Source organism: Grus americana, chromosome 11 (assembly GCF_028858705.1).
Source record: "Grus americana isolate bGruAme1 chromosome 11, bGruAme1.mat, whole genome shotgun sequence".
NCBI classification, from domain to species: domain Eukaryota; kingdom Metazoa; phylum Chordata; class Aves; order Gruiformes; family Gruidae; genus Grus; species Grus americana.
The window spans coordinates 22,146,050-22,158,525 of NC_072862.1; the positions used below are offsets into that span (position 1 = coordinate 22,146,050).

Below are 12,476 nucleotides of genomic sequence, written 5' to 3' on the forward strand. Positions count from 1 at the left end.
ATAAAACCAAGTCAAGCCCATCTTAAATGAACTGAGCTTAACAACGCAGAAGAAAAGACATACGTTGTTACTCATATGCTAATAAAAGAAACCTAGCTATAGTGCTATAATATTAGATTTACAACTTGAGGAAAGGTCAATCTAAACAGAGTCCCAGGGCCTGCTGAGGATTTCTCACTCTTGTGACCGACGGACAGGAAAGACATTTCAACATGAAGTTGAAATGGGGGAATTTTAAACAAAACGATGATGACCAGCTGAATGGAGGAGTTGTGATATTGCCGGTGGTTTGTACTTCCTAGGACATTCACACAGAAGTGGGCTTGGTGCAATACTTAGTCACTAATTCATTTACAAAGTTCCTAGGCAAAAGGGAGAGGGTTTATGTAAAAATCCTCGTAGCTGAGAACTGAACTAAGCAGTAATATTCTTTATGAGATTTGTCTAAGAGATTCTAAGGGAGTAAATTTTGTTCAGGAATTCAAAAAAATCACTTTCCTTCTTGTGCCTTTTGGCTGTAATACGTGGAAATATCGGAAGCCTTGTTAACTGGTGTCCCCATCGACACTAACGAAGTTACGGGAGTCTGGTGAAACTCGATGGTTCCGCCGTGACCGACCCCGCGTCCACCATTTCCTCACGCCGCCGGCAGGACGGAGCCAGGCCGCCCCGTCAAGATGGCCGCCGCGGCTCCGGACCGCCTGCCTGCCGACACCAGCCCGCCGGTTACGCGGGCTCCCTGCCCGGGGCCCCCCGTCCTCTTCTCCTCAGGCTCAGGGCCGTCCCGGCAGCTGCCGGGGGCCTTAGCGCAGTGTCCGCGGCAGGGCAGCGCGGGGAGTGGGAAGGAGGCAGGGGAAGCCCCGGCGGCGGTGGGGGAAGAAGGCTGCTCGGGGACGAGGGGTGGCGGCAAGCCCGGTGCAAGGCTGGCCGGGCCCTGCGGAGACACGCGGGTTACCGGAGGCAAACCCCAGGCCAGGGGGGTGCGGGCTGCCCGGTTCGGGAGCAAAGGCGGGCCAGGGGAGCGGGGGACGAGCTCATCCCCTCGGCTTAACATGGAGGCGGCTGCGCGGGAGCAGGCAGAGAGGTGACTCCCCGTGCAGCTCCTGCCAGCTGGCCAGCAGAGGGGCCCGCCGTTCCCTTTGGCTCTGCTGGGGCTGAGCCGCCTTCCCCGAAGCGGCAGCCCCGCAGCAGCAACCGTCCCGCGTGTCTTGTCCTCCGCGAGATTTTAATCGCGGGGCGGGGAGAGGGCGGCTCGGACACGCCGTTGCCCGGCGCTGTCCTCCCCTGCTGCAGCGCCGGGGCAGCCTGGCGTCCCCTCTCGTCTGAGGCGGCTGGCGGGCGCCGCAGCTTTCCGCGCTGCGCCTTTCGCCGGAGCGGCCGGCACGGGGAGGCGCGGGCAGGAAGCCGGAGCTGCCGGGGCGGTGAGTCACAGCGCGAAGGGCAGGGAGGTGCCGCAGCTCCCGGCCGGCGCCGGCCGCTCCGTCCTACGGCGCGCTGGGAACACCCCCCCGCCCCCCGCAGCGAGCGGGTCTCCGCCGCTGGCGCCGCCCGTCCGGAGCAGGCAGGCAGGCCCGGTAGGTGGGCCCCGCCCACCTCTCGGCTGCGATGGTTGGGTGCCCCGTCCGCAGCTCCCATTGGCCACCCGGAAAAGCGGTTTGCGCCTATTGGCTGAGAGGTGGACTCCAGTGAGCCGTGCGCAGAGTAGTAGGGAGGGGCGGGGTGATCTGGGGGGAGAACGCGTGGGGCCGTGTGCAAACCGCGTGTGGCGCAGCCAGAAGGGACCTGGAGCAGGCGGGCAGAGCGGGAGCTAGCAGGGCCTACTGTCGTCTGGGCGGGCTACTGCCGCAGCGGGGTCGAGAGTCCGCAGGTAACCGCCAGGTCGGCCTCGGCGGCGAGGGGAGCTGCTGGGGCCGAGGGTGGGGAGCGCAGGCAGAGCGCGGAGGGATGATGGCGCTGGCGCACTCCGGCCTAGTGCGCGGGAAAGTGGCGCCGACCGGCCCGCCCGGGCTCGGGCGCGATTCCTTGGCCCGGGTGTTGGTGGGAGGGCGGCGGGAGGTGGATGGGGAACGCTGAGGGGGGACTGAGGCGCCGCAGGCCCTGCGAGGGCGGGCGGTGGCGGCGGGTGAGTCAGGCGCTGGCGGGTTCCGGGAGGCGCTGAGGGAGCCTGCGCTGCTCTGGGGGGAGGGAGGCTGGGGCGGGGGTAGCTTATCCCGGGCCGCTCCGCCAGGCCGGGCGCTACCCGGGAGCAGTCTCCTGCTGAGCCCGCGGGCCGGTAGCGGCGCTCGGTCTGTTGGCCGGGGTCCGGCGGCGGCCGCGACGACGTGTCCCCTGGCTAGGCCTGCGGCGCGGGGGCGGAGGGCGGTGTGGCGGTCGCGGGGGGGGGGGGGTAACGCTTCGCGGGGCCGGCCCGGCGGCGTGGGGAGGGGGAAACCGCCAGGCCCGGCCTTCAGGCGCGGGTTGGGGTGTGTGACTAACTTCCCTGTGGGTGAGGGGCTGCAGCAAGTTCGGGGAGGAAGAGGAGGAGAAGACTTTGTGAGACCGGGGGCTGGGTGGAAAGTGGCCGAAATAAAATTGTTTGTTCTTCTTTTCCTTTCTTTCTTTCTTTTTTTTTTTTTTTTTAAACCTCTGCTATGTTCCTCTCGGCTGTGCCTGAGCGGGGAGACTGGCGGAGCGGTGGCGGCGGGGCCTTGGCCTGGCGCACCACGTGGCTCCCCACGTGTGAGGCGCTGCCGGAGACAAGAGGGTCGAGGTGTTGCAACTATTTGTCTCCGACCACAGGCACGGGTGGTGGCCTGCTCCAAATCCAAATGTGACCTATAAATGGATAGGAAAAATAGCCTGTGACATCCACGGATCACGGACTAGTGGAGCAGCCTTTTATTTAAGTTCCTGTCAGGCGTTCTCAAGTAACTGCTGTTACTCATTTAGTATCCAGAATTGTCATAAGGAGTTATTAAACTTAATAGTGGGCTTTATTTTCGTTTCGGCACTTAATAAGATCTCATTGCCGCGCAGCGTTAGGGTTGCCTAGTCCATGTTTTCTTCCTCAATGTAAACTTGCCTACAGAAGCAATCCTGCATCTGTCTTCAAAGTGAAGCGGTTAAATGTGTTCACCAGGGCTGCGCAACAACCTTGGGACTTACAGGCTTAACCTACCACTTTTTTTTTTTTAAAACTGAAGTTGTTAATGTCTGGACTGAATTTTATGTTAAAAAGTTAGCATATTGCTGATGCTGTGTACTTTAGGTTTAAAGCATTGTACAGATAGCAATAAAAAAATAAAAATGGAAGATGGTAGAGTGTGCATATTTGGTAGATAGATAATCTGTAGTTTATCCCTCTCTGTATTAACTAGTATGGATAGGCAGAAAGTGCTACAGAGTCACTGTTCTGATGAACTTTTGCTCTCTTTCTGATTTGTGTCAACAAAGCTATCCAAGAATTACTAATCAAAGTCATGATGTCTTTTTGACCTGGCTTCTGGCCCCTCAGTAGGGATCCAAGTTCTTGAGTTTTAGTTAATGTTCAGCATTCTTGGATCAGCTTGGCTGTGGAATGTATTGAGGGGACCCAAATGGAGCATAGGATTTGGCTTTCCACTTCTGCAGGCTTTCTTGAAGTTTCAAACTACTTCTTTTCAGAACTGGCATATTGTTACCTGGTGGTCAGAATACTTAATTTTGTGTCTTTTCTAATGAGGATGATAGCCGGGGCACCACTAACTCTCTCTGTAGCATGTTTTCAGGTTACAGATGTGGAAATTCAACCAGCTGAATACTGAGTAGCTTTGGTGACAGTCATTGTCCTGTGTTCAAGAATTCTCAAAACATGCTTTTTGGGAAATAAAAACTCACGGGTAGCATTTCTCTTTAAATGAGTAATACTTTGACTTGTCTTTTGAAACTAAATGCTAGTGCTTCTGTAAGCAGTCTTTTCCGCCTTTCCATTTCTTTATCTTATAGGAAAGCAAAGCTATGCTTCCTATTACATAGGGGTTTTGCCATGTTCGGGCTGGCTCTGGGCTGGCTTGTCAAATTCAGGTGTGGTATTGTAGGTTGGTCACCAGCAGTCTGGAAAGGAACTGCTGATTTCTCAATGTTTGCCTCTAATATAGCTGACTTGCCAAAGCACTCTTAAGTACGCTGGCTTCGGTAGTGGCTTTTATCTTGTCTGTCCTTTGACTGAAGGAGTGAAGTCCTGTTAATATTGATACTTGTAGAGCAGAAGCAGCACCTGGTAAGTATAATGAAAATAGTTGCCCCTGTTATATTGGGCTGTTGAATTCCAAGAAATTGCTAGTATCCAGAAGAATCATGACTATTCTTAGAGGTGAAGTTCAGCTTCCTTTCTACTATGAGGGAGCCCAAGTTAGTTTTACTTTTCTTTGTTAAAACAAACCTCTTCCTCGGAGGGCATCTAGGCTAAAAGCTGTAAAATAAGGAGCATTACAATTGAGCTTAGTGGTAGTTCTTTCCATCATCAGGTCTAGATAGGCTACTAAACCAGACTTGGATAGTAGTCTTGTGCCTGAAGACTGGATGCTAATAGCACCTCTCCTGTTTGAAAAACTCTGAATTTGCATTAACTGTAAAGCCACAGAAAGACATGATCTTCCGCTTTGAAGTTTGGTACAAGAAACTTCAAAGTTTCTCATATCAGTAGAAGAATCACAAAGAGACTTTTGTCATTTAAGTTTGGTGGTAAAGTTGCACTCAAAAGCTTCAGATCTGACATAGGAAACCACTGTGGTGGCACCTCTCACTTGGATCAGCCCATGATCTTTGGCAATCATACAGAACAAAGTCTAAAATTCATTCTTCATGTTTTGCTGAATAGCTGTGAGGTGATTTATTTCAGCTTCAAACTACAGTTATGTAGCTCTGTAGGAGGAGTTCAGGTAGATTAGTAGACAGGTAAGGTTTGAGGCAGCTAGACTTGTGTTTCTTCAGAGGTTTTGGAATCTAGTCTATGAGGCAGTGGCTTTGTATATCTTGCAGAACTTGACCTGGTTCAGAAATGCTAGATGAGGCCATAGTTATAATTTGTTTTCTGTTATTTTTCCTGTCATGGTGAGGTAAAAATCTAGTTCTGGGCTGTAAAGGGGGGAGGGCAGGCAGGCTGTTTTGTATAACACATTTGAGCTGCAGAAAAACACTGATAGATGTGACTGAGTGAAAAAATTTCCAAGGAGACTTAAACAAGTAGCCTTCTTACTTAAGGTGGCCTTGATAGATAAAAGGAACTGCTAGGAACTTGCCTGTGATGACAAAATGGAGGAGTATTGACTAATAGAGGAGAACTTGAACTTTGGTGGGTTTTGCTGTACTTTTTTTTTTTTCTTTCCCTCTTGGAAGTTACTGAAAAATGTAATGGTGTCCAAACTGCTTGGAGGTTATCCATTTAAGGACTTGTCTTCTGAACCAGCCTTTTCTGGGTATTGCTCCTTAAAGGTGGCTGTTTGCTGTATCTGAGGTTAAATCCTTATATCAGTTTTTAAAGCAGTTTACACTGGTGGGGAATTTTGTCCTGTGTAAGGCTTCTTGGAATGTGGGGCAAGTAAAACTAGTGTCAGCTGCATCCACCTCTAGCTGGTGAACTTGTACTCAGTTTCAGATCCTTTACAGAAGAATGCAGAAGTTAAACATTAAAATACTGGTGAAGAGAAGTTCCAGGCAAACTGTTTAAAACTTTCAGATACCTTAAGGTATCTGAAGATGGAGCAGCATGCTTTGTAATCGTACTTCTATGGCAACTGTAACCTTCAAATATCTCTGAGCTCAGGGGAAAAAGGAGCCTCTGAAGATAAAGGTTCTTAAATGAATTTTTCAAATAGTCTTGAAGACTAGTTGTGCAGAGGCTGTTGTTTGACTTTAGATTTTTTACTCGGCTGGCGTAGTCTGTCTTTGCCACTTTGCTCTGAACCAGAGGAAAAGAATATTCAGGTTTTCCTCTTGAAGGAGCAGTTAAAAAGGAAACAAATTTGAATCGAATGTAAAACTTCTCTTTTCAGATTCCTTTGGGACAGTGAGTAGTGAGCGTTTGTCCATCATGCAGATCTTGACCGTGACTGGTGGATTGACAGGCTAGATGCAGGCTGACAGATTAATCTCAGTATAAAAACTTTTCCACTGTGTATCTAAAGCAGGTCTGGCTCACCTATTAAATGTTTTTCTTTTACTATGTGTTAACCTAACAGGTTACGTTAGGTTCTTCAGATGGATAACTGCCAGCAGTATTCAATCCTGTCACTTCATGCTGTAGTCTCAAGTTCATGATTTGGAATGGAAGTCTGGTGGTAGTTAGGATCCGTAAAGATGTATTGCAATTCTGTTAGAGCTGTTGGCATACTATTTTGCCCTTTTTAACAGGTCTTGTGTTGCTGTTCTATAATGTTTTAACATGAAGACTTTTTTAAGAGTTACAAGTTGAGTGAAGAATGTATCTTGGTACATAACATGGAGACCCCATCTTGTCCCTCTTCAAATTAAAAGCAGCGTCAACTATTGTGCCTGAGCCCAGCTCCTGCAGTTGGCTTTGCTTGTGTTTTTGCTGCTCTGCAGTGTCAACATGGTTGCTATGAAAACAGGCATAAACAATAGCACACTGAGTGCCAGCTGCTGCCACCATAGTCAACAGTTCTTCACCCTTGGGTGTCCTAATAAGATAGTTTGAAGTCTCGAACACTGAGATGAAGCAGAGAAGGCTGGGTTATGTGTAAAATCCAAGTATATCTCTTCAGTGCTCAGACGACCAGTTGTTTTATTCTTGTTAACATCTGTTTAAGATCTTCTTGAATCCTTTCACTGCAGAACTTCATTTTAAGAGCAAATACCATCATCTAGTCTGGCTGGAAGGTAGACGTGGGATTACAGAAGTAGCATACTAAAGTTTCTATCTCTTGTACTTTGAATTCTCAGGCCTCTGCTGTGGTGGGAAGGATGGATGGTCACTTCTACGCTGAAGATGGTTAGAGAGGAACTGTTTTGAGGGAGGAGTGGCTAAAAAGTCGCAGTAAATTTGTTCAACATTGGAGTACTTTAAAAATAACTCTAAATAAAAATTCATGTTTAGATATATGCTCTCCATTTAAGAGCTAAATGTCAGGATGCTAATTCTGGTTCCTACTTGAGGTCATGTGTTGTTCTTAGTGCTTCTCTGGTGACTTTCTTCAAGACACAAATCTTGAATGTTCCTGGTAATCTGGAATGCTGGATGGTTTGGAGGAGGGAGGGGCAGCATTCTGTAACATAAATGTAGGGTTACAGGGGGATTATCTTGATGGGTGATAGGGTAAACTGACCAAACATACCAGATAATGACTCTATTTCTGTTGGGTTAAGAATAATGTATTGGGAGAGAGCATGTGAAGTATTTAAACTTCAAGAGATGTCATCAAAACAAAGCTTGGCATGCATAAACTAGTGTACTTTAAACTTGTCTTCAAGCACACTTTAAAAAAGACTCCAATTTAAATGTGTAACTTCCTTGTTCTTTTATTTCTTCTTCTAGAAGTCTTGCGTAACTTTTACAGCTATGGGGAGTTATGGTGTTGCGACTGCGGTCTGTTTAACCTACCCCATCCCAACCACAGCTTCAGTGGCCTGTGGCAGAGTGACTTTCCTGCTCAATGAAATGCATACCTCTGTTCCCCAATATGGACAAAAGAAGTGGTTTATATTGTCTCTGACAGGCATGCCTATCTGATGTTTCCCTAGCATTCTAAGGATGTTTTCCAAGTTACCCTTCTAGATATCTGGCAAGTGTCTGGTGTCTTTTAGGGAAGCCAAATGTCTTAAACATTTTCTTTCATGTAAACCTGAGAGTGAAGTATGCATCCTGAGCAATAGGTTAATATGTTGAAGTTGTAATTCTTGTTTCTCAGACTTTAATTGCTATTTAGGTCATAAAAGAACTTAAGTCTTCAAATGTTTAGCTAGTATGCTCTGTAAAGCTTTAGGTTTAGTACTGCCTATTCTTACAACTAGCTTGATTAGCTAGCAGAATGAGGCTTGATTAGTCAATGAATGTAGTAGTTGCCAGCCAGACACTTCAAGAGAAAGTGTAACAACTACCAAGAAGAAAGGATTTATAGAGATAAAGTAGGTGACTTGAGTTTAACTCTGGGCAACAGGGAAGCAGGTGTGTTACTGAAAGAGAGAACAACAGTAAGCCTGGTAAGGCAATAGTTAAAGGGGCCTACTTCTTTTTTGCTCACTCTTAAGTGTTTTGTAAGTTTTTGAAGCGAAGACTGGCAACAAAAACTAATCGGAGGAACAGATGTATGTGTAGTACACTTTTTCTTTGGCTGTTCAAAGCTGCCTTACTCCAAGCAAAGCAGAGACGAACTTTTATCTCCTACAGTGGTTTTAACGGTCGTGTTCAGGTATTGTAGAATAAAGTATTGAGTTAGCCAGAAGTTCTGCTTGGTTTTCATTGCCTTTGCCAGGAGGGTGGGAAGGCTCTAAATCTCTTATTTTAATGTAGCCTTTGGTTGGGGGAGAAAGTGGTGTTCTAAAAATGTCTGTCTTCCTCAGGCAGGTAATCTGCAGCCATGAGCAGCAACGAATGCTTCAAGTGTGGACGTACTGGCCACTGGGCTCGGGAGTGCCCTACTGGAATTGGCCGTGGTCGTGGGATGAGAAGCCGTGGCAGAGGTGATTGATGACTCTGGTTTTTGGTATTTGTACAGTAAGATCTTTGACTGTTTTGAAGAGTGTGTAAAACTGACTTTGTTAGTCTGAAGAAGTTAGGACCCAAATTGGGAATAAATTTTGCTCGTTCTTTCCTCTGTGTAAGAATTTTGCCAGGGCCTCAGAGTGAAGTTAACTTGTCAATTCAGCTGGCAGTGTCCTTGATTAACTCTTAAGAATATTCTTAACTTAATCCTTAAGCTTTTTTTTCTCCTGTTGCCCATTTCAAGCAGGCTTCCAGTTCATGTCTTCATCTCTCCCGGACATCTGTTACCGTTGTGGTGAGTCTGGCCATCTTGCAAAGGACTGTGATCTTCAGGAGGATGGTAAGTATCACTAAATATTCTATCTCTTCAATCACATGGACAGAGATCTGTGGTTGAAGAGGATAAATACACAGATCGTAATTCACTGGAAACAAGCTGTACGTGTCCTTCGTTAGAGACATGCTACATCTCACTCTACCAAGGTTTTATAGTCTTGTTTGGTATGTTTTTCTTATTGTGGAAGCCTGCTATAACTGCGGTAGAGGTGGCCACATTGCGAAGGACTGCAAGGAGCCGAAGAGGGAGAGAGAGCAGTGCTGCTACAACTGCGGCAAGCCTGGCCACCTGGCTCGTGACTGTGACCATGCAGATGAGCAGAAGTGCTATTCTTGTGGAGAGTTTGGACACATTCAAAAAGACTGCACCAAAGTGAAATGCTATAGGTAAGAACTGACCTACGTTCCCTCCTGTGGAGAAAGCAGAGGGAACATGATGCATTTGAGTTAAAACTAATTACAAACAACTAACAGGTTGCCCAGAGAGGTTGTGGAGGCCCCATCCCTGGAAGTGTTTAAGACCAGGTTGGATGAGGCTTTGGGCAACGTGGTCTAGTGGAGGGTATCGCTGCCTGCAGCAGGGGGGTTGGAACTAGATGATCTGTGAGGTCCCTTCCAACCCAAACCATTCTATGATTACTCTCAAAACAAGGCTAAATTGCAGACAGAAGCATTGGAGCAGGCAAAACCTGACACACAGTTTAAAAAAAAAACCAAACCAACAAACCCCACACACACACCAAGAAGACCCCACAATTGTATTTACTGTAAGGTGGTTTTGGCATATATGGCGACTAATGTTAGTTGATCAGTTGGGGAACAATTCTTGGCTCTGGTGAAGACAGAAACTTGCAGAATTCTGGAACACAGAAGCAGAAGCCTTGAATGTGGAACCAGTGTTGCGCAAAATTCAAGTAGATAATGTACTTAACAATAAGGATTGCTTTTCTGAGTAACTGTTCTGGATAGGTTTTGATAAAACCATTTGTCTTTTCCAGGTGTGGTGAAACTGGCCATGTAGCCATCAACTGCAGCAAGACCAGTGAAGTCAACTGCTATCGCTGCGGCGAGTCAGGGCACCTTGCACGGGAATGCACAATTGAAGCTACAGCCTAATTATTTTCCTTTGTCGCCCCTCCTTTTTCTGATTGATGGTTGTATTATTTTTCTCTGAATCCTCTTCACTGGCCAAAGGTTGGCAGATAGAGGCTACTCCCAGGCCAGTGAGCTTTACTTGCCGTGTAAAAGGAGGAAAGGGGTGGAAAAATCAACTTTCTGCATTTAACTACAAAAAATGTTTATGTTTAGTTTGGTAGAGGTGTTATGTATAATGCTTTGTTAAAGAACCCCCTTTCCGTGCCACTGGTGAATAGGGATTGATGAGTGGGAAGAGTTGAGTCAGACCAGCAAAAACCCTCTCTGGGTTACATGGAAGTGATCCTATGCAGGAGGAAAGAAATTCTGGAAGTGTCTGAACTTCCTCATAACTTTAATTTTATTACAATGGCCTTGGATTGTCTGACCTCAGTAGCTGTTAACACCAAGTAATATCTGTATCGGGCCCTACCTAGAGCATATAGCTGAGTGGGAGTAAATAAGATGCACATGCCTGTTAATGGCCATGAGAGAGAGAGAGAGAAATCAGGAATAAACTTAAAAGTAACAGTAATTCAGTCAATGAATGTTCATGTTGGAGATGCAGAACGTAATGGGAAGCTTTTGAATAAATATTTCAAAGTAAATCTGAAACCCAGACATCAGTGCTCATAGCATATACAATTTGGAGCTATTCAGGAGTTGCAAATAAATGCATTTTCACAGAAATCAAGATGTTATTTTTGTATACTATATCACTTAGACAACTGAGTTTCATTTGCTTGTAATCAGTTTTTAAAGTAAGATGGTAAAAGCAATTGAAGTCCTAGAACATAGAAAATGTAATTTTAAACTATCAATAAAGCTGGAGGAGGAAGGGGAGTTTGGCTAAAGTTCCTTTTGTTTATTTTTGGTTTTCATGTACACAGTGCAAAATAACATATTAAAAAGGGGAATGTGGAGGTGTAAAACGTTCAGTTTGGACTTTTCTTTTGTACTGTCTTATGTTAAGTTTCCATCCGGCAGCACCAAACCATAAACGCATTAACTACGCTACGCAGCCCTTCTTCCAGACCACGGCGTATCTGCATATGTTCACGTGAGTGGATTGTGTGGTCACAGAACGGGCTTGTTCCAGCTACGCTGATGCAGTTAAAGCGCTTCTTTAAAAATGGTTGAAGAAGGCACGAAAGTTGTTGAAGGTACAGTGAGTTCCAAGTCTGGAGTAGTTTGATGGTCTGTTAGCAGTACTTCAGCCTTTGCAATGTCATTGCACTAAGAATGTCATTTAAAGTGTCCAGTATTCTAGGCACCTTGTTCTGCTGTGTTGATTGACTAAGGGTTAGTAAACGGTTGCAAAGTTGCACTCTGCGTCAGCTCCTTTATCTCTCTGTCTCGAGCACATCCACTCACAAAGCGAATAAAGTTGTCTTGATGTGCAAGAAAAACACGGGTGGGAGTTCTGTGACTGACCAGAGCTTTGCTGTAAGGCACAACTGTGGAAGGCACGTCTTTAGCACCTGGTGTTAAAGGCAACTAGCAGCAGCGCCAGCTGGAGGACCTCCGGAGCTTTTGGCTCTCCTCAGGAGCTCTAGCAGGTCCTAGGGAATCAATCCAGTTACAATCGGGGATCGCGTGCTGTAGTCACCTTGTGTCTTCACACAAACTGAAGGCTTTCCTTCCGAGTCACCGTGTTCTCCATAGGCTATAGCGGTGGAAAAACTGCCTGTGATGGTGGGGTGATTGCGTGTGGGTCTCGCTAGAGAGGAGAAGTACCAGGCTGGTTATCTTGACTGTGCAGCCATGCAGTCATGGCCCTGGGAGCTGTGGTCTTCCTGGCACAACTTTAGCGTCTGGCTTTCCGCAGACCATAGCGCATAGGTGAGACTTACAGCAGTTAAGAACTTCTCAGGTGATGAACTAGAAGATCCCACTGAGAAGTCTTACCTGGGAGTGTTTGAAACAGTAAAAGCGGGGATATTACCTGATCATCTCTGTGTTGTTTCAGGAAATCTGATCTAAAGCATGTGCGTCCATGAAAATTGCGATGGTCATAGCTGCACTGTTAACATCAGGTGAACTCTGATTGAGTTGTTGGTGATTTGCAGTAGGCTGCTGCAGAAATCTAGAGTTCCTTAACATTTAATAAAATAAAGATTTGTAAAGAACTGAAGTTTTCAGCCTGGGTTTGATGTTCAAAGCCTGTGGAAAAGGTTGAGTTCAGGAAGGAAGAGATTCTGCATGAGAACAAGATGGCTAGAGCCCAGATCTGGGCTGGCAGCAGCCACCCTGAGCGGGTTTTGGAAAGGTGGAGTTGGTGCTGCTGCAGACAGGAGGAACGGAGTGATGAGAAGGAGTCGCTTTATTT

General features: G+C 46.7%; 1 protein-coding gene across 7 annotated transcripts; it reads left to right on the forward strand.

The window, feature by feature from the left end:
- The first annotated feature begins 1,116 nt into the window (after nucleotides 1-1,116).
- Nucleotides 1,117-11,079, forward strand: CNBP (CCHC-type zinc finger nucleic acid binding protein). Of its 7 annotated transcripts, none has more exons than XM_054837832.1 (5): nucleotides 1,117-1,421; nucleotides 8,536-8,655; nucleotides 8,922-9,017; nucleotides 9,202-9,400; nucleotides 10,012-11,079. In XM_054837832.1, exons 2-5 carry the CDS (start codon nucleotides 8,553-8,555, stop codon nucleotides 10,127-10,129), a joined length of 516 nt encoding a protein of 171 aa, XP_054693807.1. In that variant the 5' UTR covers nucleotides 1,117-1,421; nucleotides 8,536-8,552; the 3' UTR covers nucleotides 10,130-11,079. The 7 variants fall into 7 exon arrangements, with proteins under 7 accessions (XP_054693807.1, XP_054693809.1, XP_054693804.1 ...); XM_054837834.1 differs by having other exon boundaries at nucleotides 1,233-1,421; nucleotides 8,925-9,017; XM_054837829.1 differs by having other exon boundaries at nucleotides 1,394-1,421; nucleotides 8,922-9,016; nucleotides 9,198-9,400.
- The last annotated feature ends 1,397 nt before the right edge of the window (nucleotides 11,080-12,476 follow it).